Source organism: Pipistrellus hanaki (assembly GCF_964339955.1).
Source record: "Pipistrellus hanaki genome assembly, chromosome: 17".
Taxonomy (NCBI): domain Eukaryota; kingdom Metazoa; phylum Chordata; class Mammalia; order Chiroptera; family Vespertilionidae; genus Pipistrellus; species Pipistrellus hanaki.
Window position 1 is genome coordinate 17369406 of NC_140519.1, and position 23642 is coordinate 17393047.

The 23642-nt window shown below is 36.8% G+C and overlaps 1 protein-coding gene across 1 annotated transcript in view; it reads right to left on the reverse strand.

Moving 5' to 3' along the window:
• Positions 1 to 23642, reverse strand: part of LOC311611852 (uncharacterized protein C8orf34) — a gene marked incomplete at its 5' end in the record, with an annotated part of 230278 nt that overhangs the window by 17706 nt on the left and 188930 nt on the right. Inside the window, one exon of the mRNA XM_084864358.1 lies at positions 6241 to 6288. Coding sequence (XP_084720484.1) covers positions 6241 to 6288 — 48 coding nt within the window. The remainder of the gene's footprint in view (positions 1 to 6240; positions 6289 to 23642) is intronic.

A 23642-nucleotide genomic window follows, 5' to 3' on the forward strand; every position in this document is an offset into this window, starting at 1 on the left:
GGAAAACAGTCTGTTAATTGGATAAAAACCTAAATTCCTGTTGTGTGAGAGAGGGTTTGGCAGTGAAGAGTCCTTGACCCAGGGGTGCTGAGCCACAGCTTTTTATCTTGGTTAATCTAAGGCACGTCACTTCCCCTCTGGGGAGAGAATGAAGAGAGCAAAGGCCCTGGATTAGATAATCTCTAGAATTGTTGGGAGGAAACTCAGCAAATAATTAAAGATATTCAATTGTGAAATATACACTTTACATATAAATTGGTGCTTATTTTTAAGATTTAACTTATTTTTTTCAAATTTATTAATTAGTGGATTTGGTCTTGGAGTCTATATTAAAGAAGCAGCATAAATGTGAAAAATCTTAGATTTAAAATTCTGTAACTGTAAACAAGGACAGCAGAAGTCAATTTTTCAAAAAGTTTCATGGGAAGAAATTACATTCCTCAGTTTTTAAAAAATAAAACATGCTGTCTCTAACGTTTAAAGATCTATCAAAGATGCTCTTTTTGGTTTTGTAAGGCAAAAATCAAATGGTTAAAGCTCTTTGTGTAAAAGTGTAAATTGTAAAATGATCATGAAAAAGTGTTTTTAATTTAAAAGGTATTTTGGTTAATTAGCTTTTAGACCTAAATTCTAAAGTCTGTTTTAATAAGAGGAGATGATTAATAAATCCGTTGTATTACTTTTCCCCACAAAAGTTCAGAATATTCAGCCACACCATCAATTGGTTTCTGTTTTTAATGACTTTCCTTCTGAGCAGATAAGCAGCATTCAATTGTTAATTAAATTATTATTATATTGTTTAGATGTTTTGCTTTGGTTTTCCCTTGAATACAGCTGGTAATGCACCTGTTTTCTTTATCAGTGCTGGCAGTACTATGTGTGTCCAAAGTTGAGCCCATCAGACTACTTATAATTCTTTTTGATGGGGTCAAGGAGCTAAAACCTTGACTATTTTTAAAAACAACAACTGACATTCCTCTTTGCCAGTTTATGAAAAAAATTTTTTCTACAAGAATATTCAACTGGGTCTAAGCATAGTGCAAACTCTTTCATATTCCCAAGAGCAAGTTCTTTGGATTGTTTTTAGAAGAAATGCCATTCATTCTTTTTTCAAAACACTTTCACCATAAGTATGCAAATGTCCAGGGACTAGGAGTGGTGGGAAATAGTGACATGTGTCATATGGAAAACAGTTGCTAGTCTTGTATCAACATATCATTCTATCTGCTAACAGAATGAGTGCTTTATAAACTCCAGCAGTATTGTTATTCCACATGGCTAGCTTATTTTTGGATTCTCTAAATGGAATCAATCAGTGATTTATGTCATGTATGACCCTGAAACTTCAATATGTTTAGAGAAAAAATGCTCCTTTACTCATATTTTCACCAATGGATACTTCAATTCAGCCAACTAAATATTTCCTTCCCTTCAGTTAAGAATATAATGAATGCAAAAAACACTAGTTTCCATCTTTCAAAAAGAATTAATCACTTTTATTTTACTTCTATAACCATAGGATCTCTATAAAGTAAAAATCCCTGAAACATGTTGCATATAAAATCAAAACAAAATTACTCTACCCTAGATGCACTGAATAGACTGCTTCTTCTGACAAAGAATCAAGCCCCTACTTCCATTAAAATGAAACACAATTTACATATTTAAATAAAGTTTGAAAATAACTTTATATTTGTTAATGAAATGTCCTGTTCTATCAGGCTGAAACCATCAATTTTTAGTTAATTATACTTCTGTAGCTTATTTCTTAGGAGGATTGCAAAAGGGCAATTGAAACCCAAGAAGGGAAGTAGTAAGTTTTGGAAGCTTTAAATTTGAATTAATAGGATTTTGGAAAAGAAAAGAGAGGGGTCAATAATAAAGTTAGAAAAAATATGGTAGACTGTGAAAAAACATTACAAAATAAATTGTAGGATAAAGTTGTAAAAGGCTTTGAAATGAATGAAACACTATTGAGTGTAGTCAATGAAAACTAGGTCATTTTGTAACAGTGAAATTCTGGGTGTCTATGATTCCATCTTGTTCACACCTACATTGTTTCAATGGTCTTTAGGCTAACAGTGCCTGCTTCAGAGATGCTAATCATCAGAGAAATTCTGCTTGGGGCTTGAGTTTTTACAGAAATAGCCCCTCCTACTTTCCTCCGACCCTTCCTTGACATAAAAGAAGCCTGAATTCTTTACTTTCTTAAAATGAATTTGAGAAAATGCTAGCACCCCTATCTTCTCAATTGGCAACTTCTCAATCAATAAACCTTTCCTTACTCCAAACTCTGGTATTTTGAGTCTTGGCCTTTCAGAGAATTGGACCCGTAATAATTTTTCTAACATGTCTTTCCAATTAGCTGATTTGATACAGGTTCAGAGTAATTCACTGACTTTGAGCCATTTTACAACTACGTATGTAATTCATAAAAATTTATAGTAGTACAAATAATTCTTGTCCACATACATGCAAATTATGCCAATTTAAATGCAATTAATTATTATCCTATGGATATACATTAGGTTTGCCAGTTTTTGCATTTATTTATAACTTCACCTCGAGATTCCTTATTTAACTATATATGTGAGGGTTTGAAATCTCCTTTGAATTTGTTGCAACATCTTATTGGTTCCTTCATTAATTAAAGAGTTGAATAATTCTTTGACATATGATCATTTTATATCTGTATGAGAACCAGGATTATAACTTAAAAAATGTTATCCTTTAATTACATGCATTACTTCTTATCAATATCAATAATAGGTGAGAGTTTCCTTTTAAAAAAATTCAATTTCCTAGTTTACTAAGTGGAATAAAACTATGATACTAAATAATAGTTATTTTAATTTTTAAAAAAGTAATCCCTATGCATGATAAAGTCCATTATATCTTATTTATTATAGTAGAACCATGTCATATAGTAGAACCAAGGAAGTAGAACTTCCTTGCATTAACAATCACAGAATACAAAACAGAGGAAAAGACAGACAGAATTGGCAGGATAAGTGATTCTAAGGTATTTTGTAGCATAGAATCAGTGGTACAGTTGGTAAAACCAACTTCCACTGATTTGAAAAAGGTCTGCCACTCAACAGGCTTTTCCTGCCTCACACCCTGAGAGATTGTGAAACTGCCACCTGACACCTGCAGCTGGTTCCCACTCCTGTGTATGCTGCCTCCGGCCTTCGCCAAATAGCTTCCTGAGGTTGTGAAGAACTGCTCTGAGTTGTTGTTTAAAGAGTTTTAAAAATCATCAACTTTAGTCTTTAGTTCTTCAGAGAACCTCAACCATTTAATTTCACAATGTTTACCTGATTTATGTATACTTAACATATTTCTCCAATAAGTAGGGGATTTTTAACTAGTATATTATGCTGCTGTCAGTTATTCATCTAAAGAAATATATTTTTTAAAGACTACCTTCTCTACAAAAGGCATAATGAGCTTTGGAGTACTTAATTTTAATTAGTTATTTTAAAGTGTGTGTGTGTGTGTGTGTGTGTGATGAATGTTGATATTATGATTCCAAACACTAAAATTTTTACAATGTGAAATTATTATTTCTGCCTTGAGTTACTAAGAGCCTTGTAAGTAAAGAATGCGTAATTTTTTAAAAAATTGTTAAAACAATTTTGAAGATTAGAGAAAGTAGACAAAATACCTTGTTTTTTATATGATCAAAAATATAAACTCTATCCTGGAAAAATTATACATTAAACATCAGAAAATATGGACCAGAAATTCCATTTTAGTTTTATTTTTTTGAGGAGACCATATTGTGTCTTTAGTTTTGAGTTAGGTCTAAACAGAATTGTCTAACTTCATGTGGTTATGATTCTGTTTAATTATAAGACTAAATAAATAAGAAAACCAGAGACTTTGATCTGCAAAGAGTTGTTCAAACTTTAGCAAGAAATGCTAAGTATATTAAAAATGTAAACACCATGGTTTATTTGAGTTTTAATGTATACTAAATAAAAGCAAATGTTTGCTAACTCAGCATATATATATATATATATATATATATATATATATATATATATGTGTGTGTGTGTGTGTGTGTGTGTGTGTGTGTGTGTATTTATATATACTGCTCCTTATTGTTTGCTGATTCTAGGAATATGAAGAAAGAGGGAAAAAGTTAAATGAGAGCATAAATGAGAAAAAAAACTATCATTTTTGGCTCATATTTTTAATTTGTTCACAATAAAGAAGAGTTTGTATATATTTCCTAAAGATCTAATGGATTAATGTCTGAAAAGAACTTTTAGTAAGTCAATAGTTCACTAATTAAGATCAAACTTAGTTTTACTGTAAAATATGATCATTTATTGATTTTAAAAAGAGCTAAAAGCTAAATATCAACCAACATTAGATAAAAAATACTATGTGAAATTGAACTCCTAAGGAAGGCAAGGCTTACCTTGGGCAGTTCACAGATACTTGCAAACTCAAACTGAAAGTCGGTAATGAATCTCATAAGATACTGAGGTTTTATACCCTGAATCAACCAACTCCTCAGGGTAGATGAAGAAGCAAAACTCATAAATTTATTAATAAAATGTTACTCTACCTATATTATATAAAATTTTTTCCAACCTCCCCAAACCCCCCATGATGTATGAAGTTCCTTTCTAGAAATAACATCGGAAAGAACCCTTTACAGCTGTGCCCACAAACGTTAGGGTGTTTATGAATTACATGGGGATATTGTTAGAATGCAGATTTTTATTCTTTGGATCTGGTGTTAAGTCCTGAAATTTTGCATTTTTTACAAGCCCTCAGGTGATGATGATGTTGCTAGTCTGAGGACCACACTGAGAAGGTACACATTCTCAGCCTTCATGCCGCATTAAGCATTTACAATTGTGTATAACATGTGCACTTAGATTGCTCAGCTGTAATGATGAGGAAAATAAGGATCTTTTTTGTTGTTTTAGAACTGCAAAACTAGTATCAGACACTTTAAAAGTTCTATAAGCTATATGCAGCTCATTTCAAATCAACACTTCAATGCTCCCTTTCCTCCATAGGGCTAGACCTATACAGGACACATTACAAGGCACCCTGCCAGCAAGTGGGATGCTGAGCCAAGAGCTTGAGCAAACAGAACCCTAAAGGAAGATTCTATTGGTGAACATGTTGAAAGCAGTGTCTACCTCTTCTTGGCAACATGAATTGCTTAATGTATTCTACTCAATTTTTATATCAAATTCATTAAGTTGAAATTTAAAGTTGGTGCTCCAACCCTCCAATGTTTTGCTCCATATATTTTAATTTTTCTAAACTGAACTTAAAACATCTGCCTGGTTATTTCCTTTATTTTCTTCATTACCCCTTTTCCATGTACTTTTCACAAAATTCTAACCACCTCCAAACAAGCTTGAAAACTCAGAATATTAGATACTTAAAGGGGTGCTATCCACTATGGTTTTTCTTTCCAAGTGATATCTAGAAGTAAAATGGAGTTTAAGTATGAGTTCAGTATTCTGAATGAATCACTGGACTACACAGTACATTTAGCAGGGCAATCAAAGTTGTTTTTGAATGGATTTGCACATGGGAGAATAAACTATCAATATTTAGAGACACAGATTGTCTTGCTGAGAACCAAATACTTAGTGCTTCCATGACATCATCTCCAAATTGTCTCCCAGTTCCCTTCACCTAAAACAAATTCAGGTAGATAATTTAGAGACCTCTGTGGATTGGTTTCAGATCAAGTTTTAAGGATTCTATGCACTGGTTTACCTGAAAGTCCCCAAATTCCATTTGCAAACTCCACAAAGACACATCATGTGATGCAGAGCACCCTTTGATATCTTCCAAATAAACCAGAAGTCTAAATGGGTTTTCCACAAATATCTACATATTTAGATTGTTAAGACAGTTGGTATAGATTGTTCTTGTCATAAGAGCAATGATCATATGTGATTTTTTTTGGACATGTCCAATAAAAATCATGTGTTTTTCATTTACTAGGCTATCAGCAAATGTTTATGAGTGAAAATACATAATAGCACTAAGTTTATACCTTCATTTTCAGGATGAATTGATACACAGTATCTCCCTACTGATGAGGACCAAAAGCCATTTTTATACCATTATTTGTGATCTTGTTTTGTTGGGCCTCGACTGGAAACCCTACAGGCAGATGGAGAAAGCCCACGGGAGGGTTTCATCCTATGTGACAGACTGCTTTCAGACTGTGTTACAGGCCACCTTAAAACTCACTTCTTCCATGTAGTTTTTCAATGACTGTCCTCCACTGGGGGCTTCTCCCTAGAGGCAAAGAGGAAGAGAGGTTGACAAGGTCAGGAGAGGGAGAAGGAAGAATGAAAGAAGAGAGTCATGGAGGAGAGTGAAATGTAGGAACAACACCAAAGCTTTACTATCCCCCCAGCAGCTCTGTTGATGTTTGTGAGATTAACAGATGGGCAACTTCTTATTGTGAAAGATGTTTTTTGTTTTGTTTTTTTCAAGGCAACAGCAATTTTAGGTCACATAAACATATAACCACCTAGAATAGCTAACTAAATCTTAGGAAAGAATGCTAAATGTGTAGTATAAAATGTTTTGCAAATATACTCTTACATTAAAATTAAGAAAAAAAGTCACTAAGTCTGTATTCTAGAAAGGTGGTTAGGGATCTAATACATGGACTTAAGAATATTTTAGGGAAAGTGTACAGGTCATTAACCTGCCTTTTCCAAATGTTTATATAAATCATTTGCCCCTTACTTGTATGTTATTAATTAATTCTCCGTTACTTGTGCCTTTTCCTAGCACTTCATTGAACGCTGGTAACCACTGCAGTTTAAGTCACTGACATTTAAAATAAGTAAACGTATATCGCAAGTTCATCCAAACACTGGTGATCAAAATTGTCAAACAACTTGTTAGTTTGGATAAATTATCTCTTTATCTTACATGCGGGAGACATTTGGAAATAAATGCTGAGATACCGGGAAACGATAAATTCTAGGACACCATATGTGTTTAAATAATAACTAAATAAGTGTGAATAAGTTTACTTTTGTTCCCAACTCTTTGAGGACCCTCTTTGTTAACTTTTCAAGAACTTTCACATATAGTATCTCATTTCATTAGTTTTTCACTATGACTTGCGAGAAGACATGTCCAGGGCTATTTAATACATAAATTGAAGAATGCTGAGATGTGCTGAGTGAAGGGTTCAAAATCAAGGCACTAAGCAGGGTATTTCTGAGACTGGATCCCACTCTAACCCTCTTTACCTTGTGGAAATAAAAACGTTAAAACATAAAATAAAATAAAAATTACTTTGGTTAAAAATGTGAAGTATACTATAAAGCACTTTGAGGGGATTTTTAAAAAAGCATGCCCATTTCAAAACAAAATTAAGCTAGAAGTAAAGTGCTGGTATTCCTAAAAACTTCCATATGGTAATACTTTTTTCCAAATCATGGTTTTCACAACAAAAATTAATATACTGCAATTGAGATGTTTCCACATGCTCCAAGCTTGTAGGACACTCAATGGATAAGATAGTAAAAGAGGAAAGATATACTTATTTAAAATAAAAGATAAACTATAAAGAAAAGTCAAATCCATAGAAACCCCCTTATCTGTGAGGAATTTAACTCAAAGCATATAGAGATGGCTGGAAACTTACTACAGATAAACTGGTGTGTTTTTTTTTATGGTTGAACTTGCTACACTATCTCCCCTCATTAGGAAAACTAGTGTAGGTGGAATGCTGTGCAGTTGGATCTGCTACGTCAGTGTTTCCCAAACTTTTGACATATGTGTAACCCTTCTATAATTTTCGTAACGCTGAGTACCCCTCGTACTCATGAAAATGTAGAATTAGGCGCAGCTAAGCACGGTGCAGTGCATATCCCCACCAAACTCTTCCCATACCCCTGGGGGTACGCGTACCGCACTTTGGGAAACACTGTGCTAAGTGACAGGCCAGTCCTTTTGTCCTAATAATCCCTCCCCTGTGCCTGGCTGGGAAGGGCAAGGGGCTGAAGTGACAAAGGGCTAGTTGTTACAGACGTTCTCTGGAGGGACCCGCATCTGCGGTCTGGATGGAGGGCCTCTGAACACCTGAGTGCTAATGGTGAGACGCTGCAGCCCCATCCCTAGGTGCTCACTGCAGAGGGTGCTAGGTTTCCCTGGAGCTGGAGTGCAATTATTTGCCCAGTTTGTCTGGACCCATGCACTCTTATGCTAACACACGGTGATAACAGGTGGCTTTCTCGATGATCACATGTAACTAAAGCACTAGGTGTCCTATAAGGCTTCTTTCTCAGGATTTCTTCTCCCCACAGTGTCAGGCTGATCCTCTTCAACTCTGCCGCAGAGAAAAGGAGCAACTCACACAACAACCTGTTTGTTTCAAAGACCACACAAGACTCAAGACGCATGGCTGTAACTGCCATTCACGACTCACTGACAGGGACAGCCTTGGTGAGGAAGAGCACTGAGGAGGAGGAGCACGGGGTACAAGATGGCAGGTGGAAAATACAGAGGAAGCAGACACCCCGCAGAGGGGATTACAGATATGGTACAAGGCCAAGGGGACAAAGGCAAGAACAAGGCGGCAGGATCTCTATGTGTTAGGATCCGAAGACACTGCCCAAAGCAAGAGGCTGGATTCCATGTGTCTGTCTCAGATTCCCCATTTCCAACACGGTCCTGCCCAAAAGCTGACCTCTCCTCCATCCCCCTGCAGGGAAACTAGTGAGATAAAATATCTTCCAAAAAAGCAAAGCTATCAACATCAGCCGTCCCTTTCCATAGTTTTAAATAATTGTCATTTTAAATAACAAGTCATTCTTACAACCTCATATTTCGGTAAGCACCTGGAAATGAATTAAAAATATCCAAATGCAATTTCCCTTGAGAAACAAAGATAGGAAAGGGGGTGAAAAGGAGGTGGACGGGGCCTGTGAAGGAGGGAAAGGGCAGAATACATGGAAACTATGCCTTAAACAAAAGGGGAGAAAAAAAAGGTACTTCCTGAAATGTGGTTTTACTTATCATGAACCTAAATATAACCAAAGTTGAGATAAAAATGTTTTAAATGTGAATTACAAGACATAAACTCCGAAAAAGAAACATCTGACAAGGCTGCTAGAGACAAAGGCTCTTGTCACTCCCCTAGTTATTCTGCAGTTAAGGAAACATTTTCATTGAGATGGGCTATCCTAGAGACAGGAGTGGGACTAGGCCCACACCCTCCTGAGTCTTTTGCCATTTTCCACTGTACCGCGTTTCTTTTCTTTCAATCGGTAGCTAATTTCTATTCACCTCTTACTAATCCTTAGACAAAATGCATACAGACTTTCGTTTGAATGGAGAGTCCATTTCCTCACACACCTTTAACGTCTAAGACTTCAGGCACTGATTTCAGTCAAAGACGTTCTCATGAGATCCTTACCTCCACTGGAATGATCCTTCTCCCCACCTTCTTTCAAATGAAACTGAACAACAACCCTAGCACAGAGAGCACCTTCTTAAGAAGCGCATGAAGTATGTAGAACCCATAGAAGAAGGGAGCTCGAGATGGATGGCCAGGACATTTCTGAACCCAAGGGGCCCACAAAACCCCACCCATTATTTATTCCACCCTATTTATTAAGCACCTATGGTGTGCCGCAGGCTATGTTTATATGGAGACAAATTGCTGAACAAGAACGAAGCCCTATCATAAAAAATTCATTTTAAGAAAATAAATACACAAGTGATTAGAATATAGAGCAAAAGTTACTTGGCGCAGGTAAACCGAGCTGCTATGGGGAAAAAATAGGAGGAAAAGGCACTCCGCCTTTCATTTATTTAACAAGCATGCATGGAGAGCTCACATGTGCTGGGAACTGGTGCAGCACATTGGATACACGAGATGAAGAAGACAATGTGGAGGGATTAAGAGTTGAGGAAGTTATTATAAAGCTTAGTCCTCAAGACTTAGTCAACTAGCCAGAATAGGAAGCTAAACAGAAAGAGGACTCATATCAGACAGAAAGAAAATTTTGTGCAAGGTCCCAGGCACAACAGAGCAAATACCTGTATGAAACCACAAGTATTACAATGAAGAACATCAATTATACTATGCACTGTATTTTTAGATAGAGATTAACATCATGTATTATTTCCTAATTTTATACTATAATTCCCTACAATACAGATGCTGATATAATGTTATATGCTATGTTTCTTAATTATGTTATTACACAGGGCTACTGAATTAATGACAGATGGTAAAGGATTGAAATTCAGCTTTCCATACTCCAGCATACTCTACTGGCAGCTACTGATGTCCAAGAGAATAGGCAGAGATCTATTTCTAAATAGTAAAACAGTGAGTGCCATACTTAGAAACACAGACATTTTTTGAAAGTTCATCTTTTAAATCATTCAGAATTTTTCAATGAAAATTTGCCCACAATCTTATGGATAAATATAGCATCATTACAGACCAATTGTCTCTGACAATGACACCTATATCCAGTAGAGAAGATACCTGATTGCTTTAGCATTGGTAAAGGCTAACAGACAGGGGCATTTTAAGATAAAATGTTAAGGCCAGCAGGTGTAGCTCAGTGGATTGAACATCGTCCCATGCACCAAGAGGTCACTGGTTCAATTCCCAGTCAGGGCACGTGGGGTTGAGGGCTCAATCCCCAGAAGGGGGCTTGAGGAGGCAGCAATGGATATCTCTCTCCCTTTCCCTTCTTTAAAATCAATAAAAACATATTTTAAAAAAGATAAGATGTTATGATCCACTCTGCCTTTAAGTTCCACTACTGATTAGGAGCTAAATTTGTCTCCTCAGAAGGGACAAAGAATACTCAATCCCTAACCAATTTTTAAATTAAAACAAACTAAATATTGCCTTTAAGCGGTAATGCCCTCATTTTAAAGAATTAATTTAAAGAATGAAGAAGGACAGAAGCAATTATGGAATTGATATATTCCTATATTATAAAGAGCAAATATGCTAATTAGACCAAACAGTAGAACCTTCCGGACGACCTTCTGGACGAAGCCAGGGCTGCGCGGGCCAGCCGAGACTGCTGGGTCTGCAAGGGCTGAGCCTCTTGCATGAATTTTGTGCATCAGGCCTCTAGTTACTAATAATGTTAAATTTTTAATGATTTAAAACATTTTAGTGTTTCTTATTATCTTCTGAAAAGTGGTTATTCAGTTGAAAAGAAAAAAAGTATTTAATTCTTTCCTGAATCCTATATAAAAAAAGGGGGGGGGGATGTGTGTGGCAAAGCCAGTAATGAATAAGAGGCTCCCTGTTTGGGAGAGTGGAATCTTTCATCATTGGATGTTGGACAAGAGAAGAGAAGGGATGGGCTAGAGGGTGGGGCTGTAAGAATGGATGGCTAGTGTTAATGATTTTGAATTGCATTGACTTAAAAATTAGATTGAGATATGTATCATTAGTCTGTTGGCTTTAGAAAAACCAATTTGACCTTGAAAAATTTATTGCTCTAGTCACGTGAGTCTTCTCTGATATGTGCTGATTAATTTATCATGTCAATTATTAATACCATTTCACTTTTATTATGCACATAAATGAGTATTCATTTTTTTCTAAAATGATTTAATGTAGTAACACTGCAAATCATCTGCCATGAGATCTTGAAGAGTCACAGTTTTCTTTTGAAGCTGTTTCCTCAAATAGAAAGTACAGACAACAGTACCACAGGGTTGTTTCATTTGAGATTGTGAAGGTCAAAGAGTACTAGAAACTCCAAAGAGTTATACTGCTGTAAAATGCAGTATTTAATGTGTATATCTCTACTGATCTGCCCACCTATTGCTTTCAGAATTGACTGAATTTCTGGCAAAGCAAATAGTTAATGAAGGAAAGAGCTTCTTAACAGAAGCATTCTAACATACAAACACAAAAGAAATAATAGAATTCAAATATCACCACTTAGCATCTACTAGTAAATAAACATTTGCTGGCATTAAGCATCAATGACTGCTAAGAATATAAAATGAGAAATAACCAGATATTACACGCCTCTTTTTTAAAAATGTTTTTATTGATTTTTAGAGAGAGAGGAAGGGAGAGGGGTAGAGTGATAGAAACACTGATGAGAGAGAAACATCATCAATTGGCTGCCTCTTGCAAGCCCGCTACTGGGGATGTGCTCTGACCAGGAATTGAACCTTTGACATTTTGGTTTATGGATCAATGTTCAACCACTGAGCAACATCAGCCAGACATGTGTAACTCTTTTTATTGTACTGAAGAGTAGCTTTATCCAGTTTCCATAAAATTTTGAGGAAAATATTAAGAACTGAAAACATATTGAATTGCATCAAGAATATGAAATGAGCATACCTGTGGATAACTCTACAGATAAGGGTCAGAGTACTTTAACAGATAAAGTGTAAGAAAATGCAATAATTAGAAGAGGAATCTATACATTAAAAGAGACGTAAGGACATCTAATTTTAAAAAATTAGCGAGGTTAACATAATGTCAAGAGATGCATATTTGGGTGACAAGGCTACTTTTAAAATGCAAGTCATTGATTATTATTAAAATTAGACTAGTTATTTGTGGGAAGAGGCAGAGATTGTGATTGGGACAGGGTACACTGAAGACACTTCTTGGCCTGTGTAGTGTTCTCATTGTAATAAATAATTAAGTCAAACATTTGATTTGGGTGATTTTTATATGTTTATGTTCTATTTGTAATAAAAAAAGAGATTTAAAAGTAAACTGATAGCCATGTCTAATGGCAGCTATATTGTTACAGGTATAAATATGAAGTTCAAATGAAACTCTTAAATAATAAGAGTGAAATTTATAATGCTCTATCTCTTGTTGGCTACATCTCCATGGTCACTAATCCTTTATTGATCCAAATATTCTGGTCTATGTAAAGAATAATTACTACTTATATGTCTAGAAAGTTAGTTAAAGGACACTCCTATCCTTCTGATTGAATCTTAAGCTAATCTAATTATAACACCAACCTCATAAAAATTAGTTGGCAATTACGATTTTTATAATTTGAAATAATTAAGCCTTTAAATTCTCTTCCATTAAGCTTTTAAAAAAAAATCAATGGATGCCACTTTGGAATTTGTAAAGTACCTGTATAAATTCTCCAAGGTCAATGAAATATGAATGTCAGTTTCATCACTTAAATCAAATATACAATGTACGTATTCTTTTAAAATTAAATTAACCTGTGTCTTTCCAAAATGGTAAAATGGCTAAGGTGACCAATCTCCTGCATGGTGACTCAGGTGCAGCACACGGGAAACCTGACATGTCCAATAATCCTGCAACACGGGGACTCTCTTGTTTCTCCTGTTCACAGCCCATGCTTCCTTCATTAAAAAAATGATTGATTTTTTAGGTAAGTAATAATACCAGGGATTTTTCTACACTGAGGAAAACATTTCTCTAACAGATGCTTGGACACAAATGATTTTCTGTTTGTCTCTCTTAACTATGTGTCTGAGTTTTTTATCTCAACAACAAATAAGACCAGTTTCACATGTCAGAGACCTTTGCATTATTTAATGAGCTACAGAATAATTTAAACTTTGTAGGAAAAAATCTTTTTTGCTGACTTGTAAATGTAAATAAATATAGGCAGTACAATGCAGAAGCACATTTAAATTCAAAAGTATATTTTTAATCTTTAACACATTTATTTGAAAGGGGCTAATTTTTAATTGATTTCTTAGGGGGTTCAAACCAAATAAACAAAATGCAAAAATTAAAATGATCTAGCCTGTCACAAACTTGGCAGCTGATGCCATAAACAGTGTCACTAGGAGAGTTGTGACTTGCTTGGGGGAAATGTGTAGAAGTAGAATCGATTTTCCAAGACAAAGAGGTGACTTCCAGATGAGTAAGTGATGTGACTTAGAGGAGGAGATAAGGGGTCCTTTAACTTATTAACAGTATCAAAGTTACTAACTCTGAAGTTTTCCCTACCTCTAGGATAATTTGAAAAGGCAGTTCCCACTATTGCATCCAAACTCACCACCTATAGTTATGTAAAGCTATTTCTTCTGCTTAACGTAGGCCGGCACAAGACAAAGAGTTGGCCTTGACTCCATGGACTGACAGATGGTGGCAAAAAGGTGGTGATGTCCTAGAGAGGCAAGAGTACATGCTTTGGAGTCAAGCAAATATGTGTTCATACCCTAGTTCTGCCACTTATGCTCATATGCACTGGGCAAGTTACACAAGTGATCTGATTCTCAATTTCCTCATCTGTAAATGGTTATAACACTATGTGCCTCATGGCTTATTGTGATGATTAAATAAAATATAATGTGTCTATATCACAGAAGATGAGACTAAGTCCCTGGCTGTTATCATTGTTAATCAGGATAGAAATTATTAGTATTAGTTTTGGCAGAATTTTAGTGAGTGAAGGACAGAGGAAACTAACCTCATACTCTATAAGGTAGGAAAATTAGAGATATGCTTAATTCTTTAAGAATACAGCTTGGAAGAGGAACTGAAAGTGGGAAAATCAGATGCCACTTTTTAATTTATCTATTCTTACTTTTGTGTCAATCTTTCAATAAAAATTATTGCACTTTTTATGTCAGGTGAATGGCTTCACATACAAATACGTTTTCAGCAGTAAATTCATAGGTAAATGGAAGGGTGACTGAGGATAAGATAAAGAAAACTTTAAAAAGTCTGGAACATCAAAACTGCAAAGAGGTGAATGGCACAAGTCAAGATGAATTTATTGTTGAGGAAATGGAGAAAAACTATATCCATAACAATACTTTGTTCCTGAACATCTACCCTTCAATTCATGACCCTCTGCAATACTCCAGTCATGCTCAATACATTCCAAGTTCCCTCACAGTCAGTGACTCTATCTCTCTACATCCTTTCACCCTTTCTTCTGTCCTTCCTTCCCTCCTCAAGCCATTGTTTTGTGCATGGCTTGCTATCTTGTTGATGTCACCTGGTAAAATTCTACTCTTGGCAAGTCTAAGTTCCAGGAAGACTTCCCTAACCCACATGCTTGCATTTCCCTACCCAATCCACCAAATGTTCACGTTACTCTCAATAATTACAGTATTTGCTATGTTGATTGCCTTGGCTTCTACATTGTCAGTCACAAAAAACTACTGTTACCATTTGCAGGGCCTGAGGGAAGAAGTCAACAGAGGTTTATATTGCCAACAAACTCTAACATAAAATACATTTTGATGTTCAATCAGACTTGACAGGCCAGCTTGAGAGACATAATTTTTGGAAATATGCTGAGAAACATAGAAAGATAAAGACTTTGTGTAAAAGTTTTGAATATTGCAGAAATGACAGAATCAGGGAGATTTTAGTAGCAAGAAGTCATACTTTAGATCTATTCAGGATCCATAGGAACTATTATCCCACTGTGAAGTAGAGAAAGAAAACTTACTATGTTTGTTCTGAGTTTTATAATGGCCCCAAAATATAAACAAAAATAAACTATGATATAATCTACATTGATAAAAGAGAAACATGCAAATTAACCACCCCTCTGCTACACCCACAAGCCACACCCACAAGCCAATCAGGAGCAAGTATGCAAATTAACCAAACCAAGATGGCAGCCATCCACAGAGCTGCAGCAAGCAGAAAGCTTGGGTTTCCCTGCCACCATGGCTGGCCCTGGCCTTTGCTCAAGACAACAAAGTTTCAATATTAGAAGATAAATAAATCCCAACAAAAATGGCGTGGCCACAGAGCTAGAGCTGAGCAGGAGGTTTGAGTTTCCCTGGCAATGGAGGAAGCCAAGTTTCCCTGCCACCATGGCCAGCCCTGGCCTTCACTTAAGGCTACAAAGTTTTAATTATAGAAGATAAATCCTAGATACTTGCTTCCAGCCAGCCCTGGCCTCCACTCAAGGAGGTGCTGGAAAAAGAAAAGAAGAAGAAGAAGAAAAGAAGGGGCTGGGACCTTGAGTTGCAGAGGGGTTATCAGGCCAGGATGGGACAGCAGGGGCTGTTGGGGGTAAGCAGATTAGCAGCAGAGCCTGTTGGGAGTGAGCAGATCCTCAGTGGGGATCAATTGGAGGTGATCAAGATGGGGGGGGGGTGCAGTTTGGAGTGAGAAGGCCAGCAGGGGGGCAATAGGAGGTAAGCAGGCTGGCACAGGGGACAGTTGGGGGTGATCTGGCTGGTGGAGGGGCATTTGGGGATGAGCAGGCCAGCGGCGGGGGGCAGTTGGAGGTGAGCAGGCCAGCAGGCAGAGTTGGTTAGGGGCAATGAGGTAGGCAGGTGAGTGGCTGGAGCCAGCAGTCCCAGATTGTGAGAAGGATATCTCCAACTGCCAGTTTAGGCCCAATCCCTATAAACCAGCTGTAGAACATCCTCAGAGGGGTCCCAGATTGGAGAGGTACAGGCTGGGCAGAGGAACACCCTCCCCTCCCATGCACAAATTTCATGCACCAGGCCACTAGTATAAGAATAACAATAAAAGGAGGGAGTCCTAATGGAACTGTCAAAAAGAGACCTTCAGTTCCACCAGATAAAATGGTCTATCTGAGGTGGGATCAAAGGCAAAGGTTCTCTGTAGGACAGACAGAGTGTTTTGCAGTACGTTTATTAGAAAAGCTGGATAAAACTTAGAAATGAAACAAAGGAGGGAAGGATGTGGAAGGACCTAGTTACAGAAGGTACCTTTGCAATATTCTCCTACCTACAGCCCTTCAGCCTCATCTCACGTTTTTGTAAACTTCACCGTGATATCAGAGATTATACGTATCACCCAACACCCACCAACCTCACGAACCACAATCTAAAGGCTTTATTAAATCTAAGACAGGACCCAGAGCCCATGATGACATTCCCAGTCTCTTTGATGCAGTGTAGGTTTTCCTTTGTGGTCTAAACTCTTGCCCCTTTTGAGACTAGTGCCTCAAGATGTTCTATAGGAGGAAATTTCTATGTTAATTCTTAGTCCAAAAGTGAATTTAATGTGCCTTACAGAACAAAGGTTACTTTAGGACCCTGTGAAGGGCCAGACCACATCACAGAGAGTAAGAAGATATCTTTCATTCTCATGAAGGTATGCCCATCTTTAGAACCAAGTTCAAAGCAAACATCTTTTGAAGTCTTACTGAACATGACTGAACATTGAGGTTTATTACAATGTTTTTGCATGTGTTTGCATTTTGTGAAAACAGGATCAGAAGCAGAAGAGCCAAAAAGATTGCCTGCCAGGTCTGGGAATCTAAAAGCCAAAAATTTCAAGAGTAAAAAAAGGATTCTTATAACATGTGTAGCCTAATTTTACACACGCTCAATGTTAATTGCGATACACATTTGAAATCCTGGATACTTTCTGACAATGAACTTCAGAGCAAAACTATTTAGCCCTGCCTCAAACTCATAGCAACCTTGCAGGTTAGAAGTTAAATGTAACTCATCTTACAGCCACTGCCAGTTAGCTAAACGTATCAACTTAATGAAACCAATTCATGACAAGGCAGCCTCGATATTTTTAAAGATAACAAGTAACCTGGGTAAAAAGTTCTCTCTACTCTTGTACAATGCATTTTTGAAGCCCAGAGACAATACAAATGAAGCTAATCAAGGCACCAGCCACCCAGAATTTTGCCTTTGAATATTGGGAAATTCTGTATTGACTCATTTGGCTGTGCACCAGACTCAGGGCTGACCTCCTCATATAATCATGCACAATGTGCTCCAGCCAAGGAGATGAACGGAGGCAAATGTTGGTCACTTCTGTAGACAGGAAAGAGCTTTGACAGCAAGAGAGATAAAACAAGGCAAAAAAATAAAAAATAAAAATAAAGGCACAATCATAAATTTTCAAATTTCCCAAGAACCTGAAATTAACCTAATGAAATTAATTGCAAAATACTCTACCATGATTTTTTTTAAAAAATCACATAAATATAGAATTAAAGAAACGTAGTTACATAGCAGTTCATATTTTTTAAAAGGGGCAAACTTTAGGTAACTACAACTTAAGTATACACCAGCAGTGCAGTGGAAATTCCTGAAAAAAAGCTATTATAATAGTAGATGTCATTAATGAAAGTACAATCAACTCCTCTAGGTTGTTAATAGTTGAATTGTACCTTGCTGATCAGGTTCAAGTATTGTGCCTAGGTTTGGTATGTTAGAAGGAGAACTGATTAAAATGGTGAGAAGTCTAGATAGAAGGTCATGTCACATAAGGGATTATTAAAAAAGTTGCTCATTTTTCATCAAAAGACAGAGGAGAGAGTGATTGAGATATTTAACTGAAGATTTCAAACATGGAGGAGAAATTAGAGTTCTTTCTTGTTTCACAGAGCAAAATTAAGGCATTTAGCTGAAAGTTTCATGGAGACAGATTTTCCCTCAAAATGAAGAGGCATTGTTCAAGAGCAGTAATGAAATATGGATGGGAGCAGGAAGATTCAGGAAAGAGTTGTTGCCTGAAATCTTGGGGGCAAGAGCAGACAGTGGGCTTTGGAAGGAGTTCCTCATTGAGAATGAAAAATTTTTTTGTTAAATTTCCTACTCCTAGAAAACGTTGTCTCTTCTTAAAGTTTGAAAATTAGGCATGTAAACAGGCTGATTAGAATTTAGGGGATATAATTACAGTGACTTTTGCTTTCCATAATTACAAACATTTTGTATTTAATTCAGAACCAGGAGGTGGAAAAGTCTTCCATTGGTGGTCTTGTTTTTTGGCTGCGTTGTCTGGATAAAGGAAAGGAAAATGGCCTACCTATATCTAGTAGCTGCTATTGATCAGGCACAGCTCCACTGTATTCAATCTTCACACTATTCCTATGAAGCAACTATCTCCATTTTACAGATGAAGAAAATCTTAAATCCTATGAAGTCTATGAATTTTCTAGAAGACAGATAATGAAATCAACCACTCTAGTCAAATTGAATGCTTACACTTTGACAGATTTTGATTTAAGCCTCTGCATGGACTACTAATCCAGTTTTCTGTTTATTACATTATGTTGCTATTTTCTACTTCTTGGTTTTGCTAAACCAGGTCCAGCTCAACCCATTTATATATATAAAAATCTAAGCAACCAAATGACTGAACCACCGAACAGCCAGTCAACCAGTTGCTATGATGCACATTGACCACCAGGGACAGACGCTCAATGCACAGGATCAGGCTCTCTCCTGTCTGGATTGGGCCTGCACGGATCAGACTGAAACCAGTTATCTAACAGGGTCCCAGATTGCGAGAGGGCCCTGGCTAGGCCAAGAAACCTCACTGGTGCATGAATCCTGCACCGGACCTCCAGTTATTTATATTAAACCCAAATGTAAATTAGTATTGTTGACAATGAACCCATTCAAATACATAGAAAGTAACTTAAAGAAAAAATAATTACTGTTAATCATCAAAGCTTGTTTTCGGTTGTTATAAGAATTTAATTAATAATATTGTGAAAACTCCATGCCCAGATAAATTAGTGTATTTTTGCCAGGAAGAGGAAGTAAGGGCAAGTCGTTAGTGTCTCTTTAAGGCTTTCAGGATATAAACATGTCATTCAACACTCCTGGGAAGCCAAGCCCCCAAATCAACAGAAAGAGCACTGACTGTGGAGACAAGATTGGGTCTGAATCTTCTTTGTGTGTTACTCATTAGGCGTGTGGCCTCTAGGTCAAGTCACTTAGGCTCCCAAGTTTTTCTTTCTTCAGTTGTGGAAAGAATAAAAAGAATAAGAATGCTTTCAATAAAAGAATAAGGGTAATATCTATAAATTACAGCGCTAGGCACTCAATAAATTATTTCTTCTTTGATTATGTCCCAGAACTCCAACATCATAGCCTTCACTCTACCCACCCCCTTTCTCCATCTAATTCCTCAGCTGTGCTGAACTACATGTTGGCTCCCAGGCAGACTTTTCTCTCCCTCTGTGTTAGTGAACCTTCCCAGTAACTCACTAAGCCATCAACCCAGAGACCACCTTCTCCTGGAAGCTGTCTTTGATCACCCTTCACCCTGCAGACCACATTAGATGCCTCCTCCTGCCATGTGCATGTTATGTATATATCTGTCAGATAATTTCTGTGCTCTCACAAACATCTGTTCATTCAACTGCCCTTCCCCTCACACTGTAAGCTCTTTAATGGCAAGAAGTAAATCATTCATTTCCAGATCCCCAGTACGTCACAGAGTGTTTTACAACAGAAGATGCTCAATAGGTGTTTGCTGAATGAATGAAGGCACTAAACCTAGGTTAGAATAGCATATTGTTTCAATGCTATACCAAATCATTTTTCTAAGAATAGTGTTATGTGTCAATTCTCTCAAAATATTATTTAAGAATTCCACAGATTTAAAACAAATGTGTACTTCCAAGCATCCTTAGTCCATTCAGGCTGCTATAAGAAAATACTGTAGACTATGTGGTTTATAAAAAACAAATACACTGAACAAAATAGATCCAGAGATATAGAAGCATGGAACAGACTATTGGATCTCAGAGGGAAGGCGGGGTGAGTGGGAAGAGATTAACCAAAGAACTTACATGTATATATGCATAACCCATGGATACAGATAATAACGTAGTGAATGCTTGGGGTGGGAGGCAAATGCAGGCTAGAAGGGGTCAATGGGAGAAAAAAGAGGGGAATCTGTCATACTTTCAACATAAAGGTAAATTTAAAACAAACAGAAAGCAAATATTTACATCTCATAGTGGTGAGGCTGGAAGTCTGAGATCAGGGTGCCGGCACAGTCAGGAGAGGAACATCTTTTGAGTTGTAGATTTCTAGTTGTATCCTTACATGGTAGAAGGCAAGGGTGCCCTCTTGGGTCTCTTTTAGAAGGGCACATGCCCCATTCATGAGGGGTCCACTCTCATGACCTAATAACCTTCCAAAGGCCTCATCTCCTAACACCACCACATTGGATATTAGGGATTTCAACCTATGAAGTTTAGAGGGACAAACATTCAGACAGAAGCAACAGACAACCCAAAGGTATTCAAAAAAACCAAAGGTAAGTGTCTCTACATTTTTCACTGAAAGTCAAGTACAGATACTACTAATTAATTTTCACGTGTATTATATATTCAATAGTCCCAATATATGCGAGTAAGGTGCTTATCCAAATTCTATAATTCTTTGACAGCCAAGGAGACTTGTAAGAGTTTACCGCGAGGGGAGTGCTCACTTCTGGAATACACTTTATTCAAGTCCGATTGACAATAAGGGTAGTAAACATGTATGGGGGGGGGAAACAAAAATTCAAAATTATATATATATATATTTTTCTAATTTTCACTCCTTCTGGAAAAGGCAAGGCTAGATACTTTGTGGTTGTTTTCTTCTGAATGTGTGTAAAATATTCTCTTATAAGGTTAATAGATGTTAACTTTAAATTAGCCTGATAATTTAGTATCTTTTCCTCCCTTAAGTAAAATGGGTGTGTATATATAATGGGTGGAAAAATGTGAATTTAGATATACATATGCAAATATATGTTAGAGTAGTTTAGATGTATATGTGTATATGACTATATGAGGGTCTATACAGAATTTTTAAATAGTGCTTCCTTCAAAAGCTCTGGCACTCTTCTTAGAAGTGCAAATACTAAAATAATTAGTTAATAGTAAAATAGTTATAATTTTGTCCTTATTGTATGGAATGACAGCCAGTTCACAGCCATGCCAGAGTTACTAAGAATAGCACAGGAAGGTAAATGCAAGCCCAATAGCCTTCATGAGTTTAAAACAACTTCCAACCTTTCAGGAAAGTCATGACCATTTGGTAAGAAAGCCTACCTATTCAATAGAATCCACTATATCAATAGGTGAGCCTGTAAGAACAGTACAGGAAAGTAAACCTAAAGATAATTTGTGTGCACTACATTAGCAATTTTCACTGGTGTGCTGCAAGCATTTTTAAGACATGCAATACCTGACTATACAGTCAGGAGCACTGACCTCTTTTCCCTTCGACTGTCAAATAAAAAATAAAAAAATGACAACAGCCAACACAATAGCCATCCAGTGAATGAATCAAATGATACCTATTTTTTGTCAGATTGGCAAAAAATATAGAATAGATTTATTGGTGTGCCACAGCATTTTAGTAATCAGTGTATGTGTGCTCTACATTACCATTGTTGGGGATGAAAACAAGTGCAGTTCTGAAAGGCCCTCCTGCTCCCACCCAGACAGCAAGCCGCCAGGACGCCTTATAACTCTTCCTGCTTGAATTTTGGAATCAAGTTAGCAAGACTTGAAAAGACTCAATTAAAGATAGATAGTTCTTAATAACGATGCGGTACTCCCTGATTTCTCAGAACTAATGTAAATGTGTTCATATATCACTTGCTTCCGGAGAGAATATTAGGCCTGATATTCCCAGCCAAGTCAACCAAGTGCTGACTAAAGAATATGGCTTGGATTCAATTTTATAAAACAGCCATCCTGTGTCAGTTTAGTTGGGAATCTGGAAAAACAATGAGTGGGGTTAATAAAAGCCACTGAGCCAACAGAAAAATAAGCAACAACAACAAAAAAAAAAACTCCGACAAAGTCCTCATTGGGGATGGGAGGCAAGGGGTAGGGGAGATAAGTTAGTTTTATATAAAATAATTTAAAAACAAAACCCCAAATGAAAAGGAGCAGGCTTGCCTTTGTGTCTCTCTATCACCATCACAGCATGCATTCTAGGCCTGTCAAGTGGCCTCTGCAAATGGGAAACCCTTGAAGGACCAAGGCTGAGCCTCATCACATAGTTCCTGGGGCTCAGAGTGCTTGGCACCCAATAGACATGCTGCAAATATTTGCTGACTGACTGAATGGAACTCTCTTAGACTATCTCAGTCAATCCAAGAACCCAGGACAGCCTGCAGCAACTGTGAACAAGCTCACTAGCTACCATTTCTAGCACTTAACATATATATGATTTCATGTCATCTTTCCTGCAACTGTAAACGTTGGTCTTATGAATAAAAATGCCGAGTGCAGTGAGGCCTTATTAATTGCCCAGTATCTTAGAGCTAAAAATTACGAACAGATAGAAGATTTGGCTTGGCATAAATTTAAAATTTATGGAAAAAAAACCCTCTGTACAGACTCAATATAATATTCAGTGCAGGCAATATTTTTATTTTTAATCTTGCAAACTTATCAAAGTGAGTTGGTTAACAAATATCTCTGCCCACTACCTCCGTAGCCTAATAGATAATGTGCAGGACCCAGAAGTTACAGAACTTCCCTAGTGACAGCGCAGGGTTTAATCTTCATTATAAAAGTTGGCTTGAAGGATCTTGATTACAAGAAAAAAGCAACAATAAATCATAAATCAACAAGGAAAAAGTTTTGTCTTTTATCAGTTACACAGCAAGATTTTAAAATGAAATCACGTTTAATTCCACTGTAATAATCATTTTGACTATGAAATGCAAATGCACTGCTAAGATGTCCCCCTTTTTTTTAATATTATGGAAGGGAAATTGTTTCAGTGCATGAATAGTGTTCTTGGTATGCATCTGATCACCCTATCTGTAAATCATCTATGAAGCCTGCTGTCAACTGTATTTAACTAAATGAAGCTTCTCTTTCATCTCTAGGAATAAATATCCATATGTGAAGACTCCAGATTTTCAGAGACACAAGCTAGTCCTGTTTAAAATCACATCA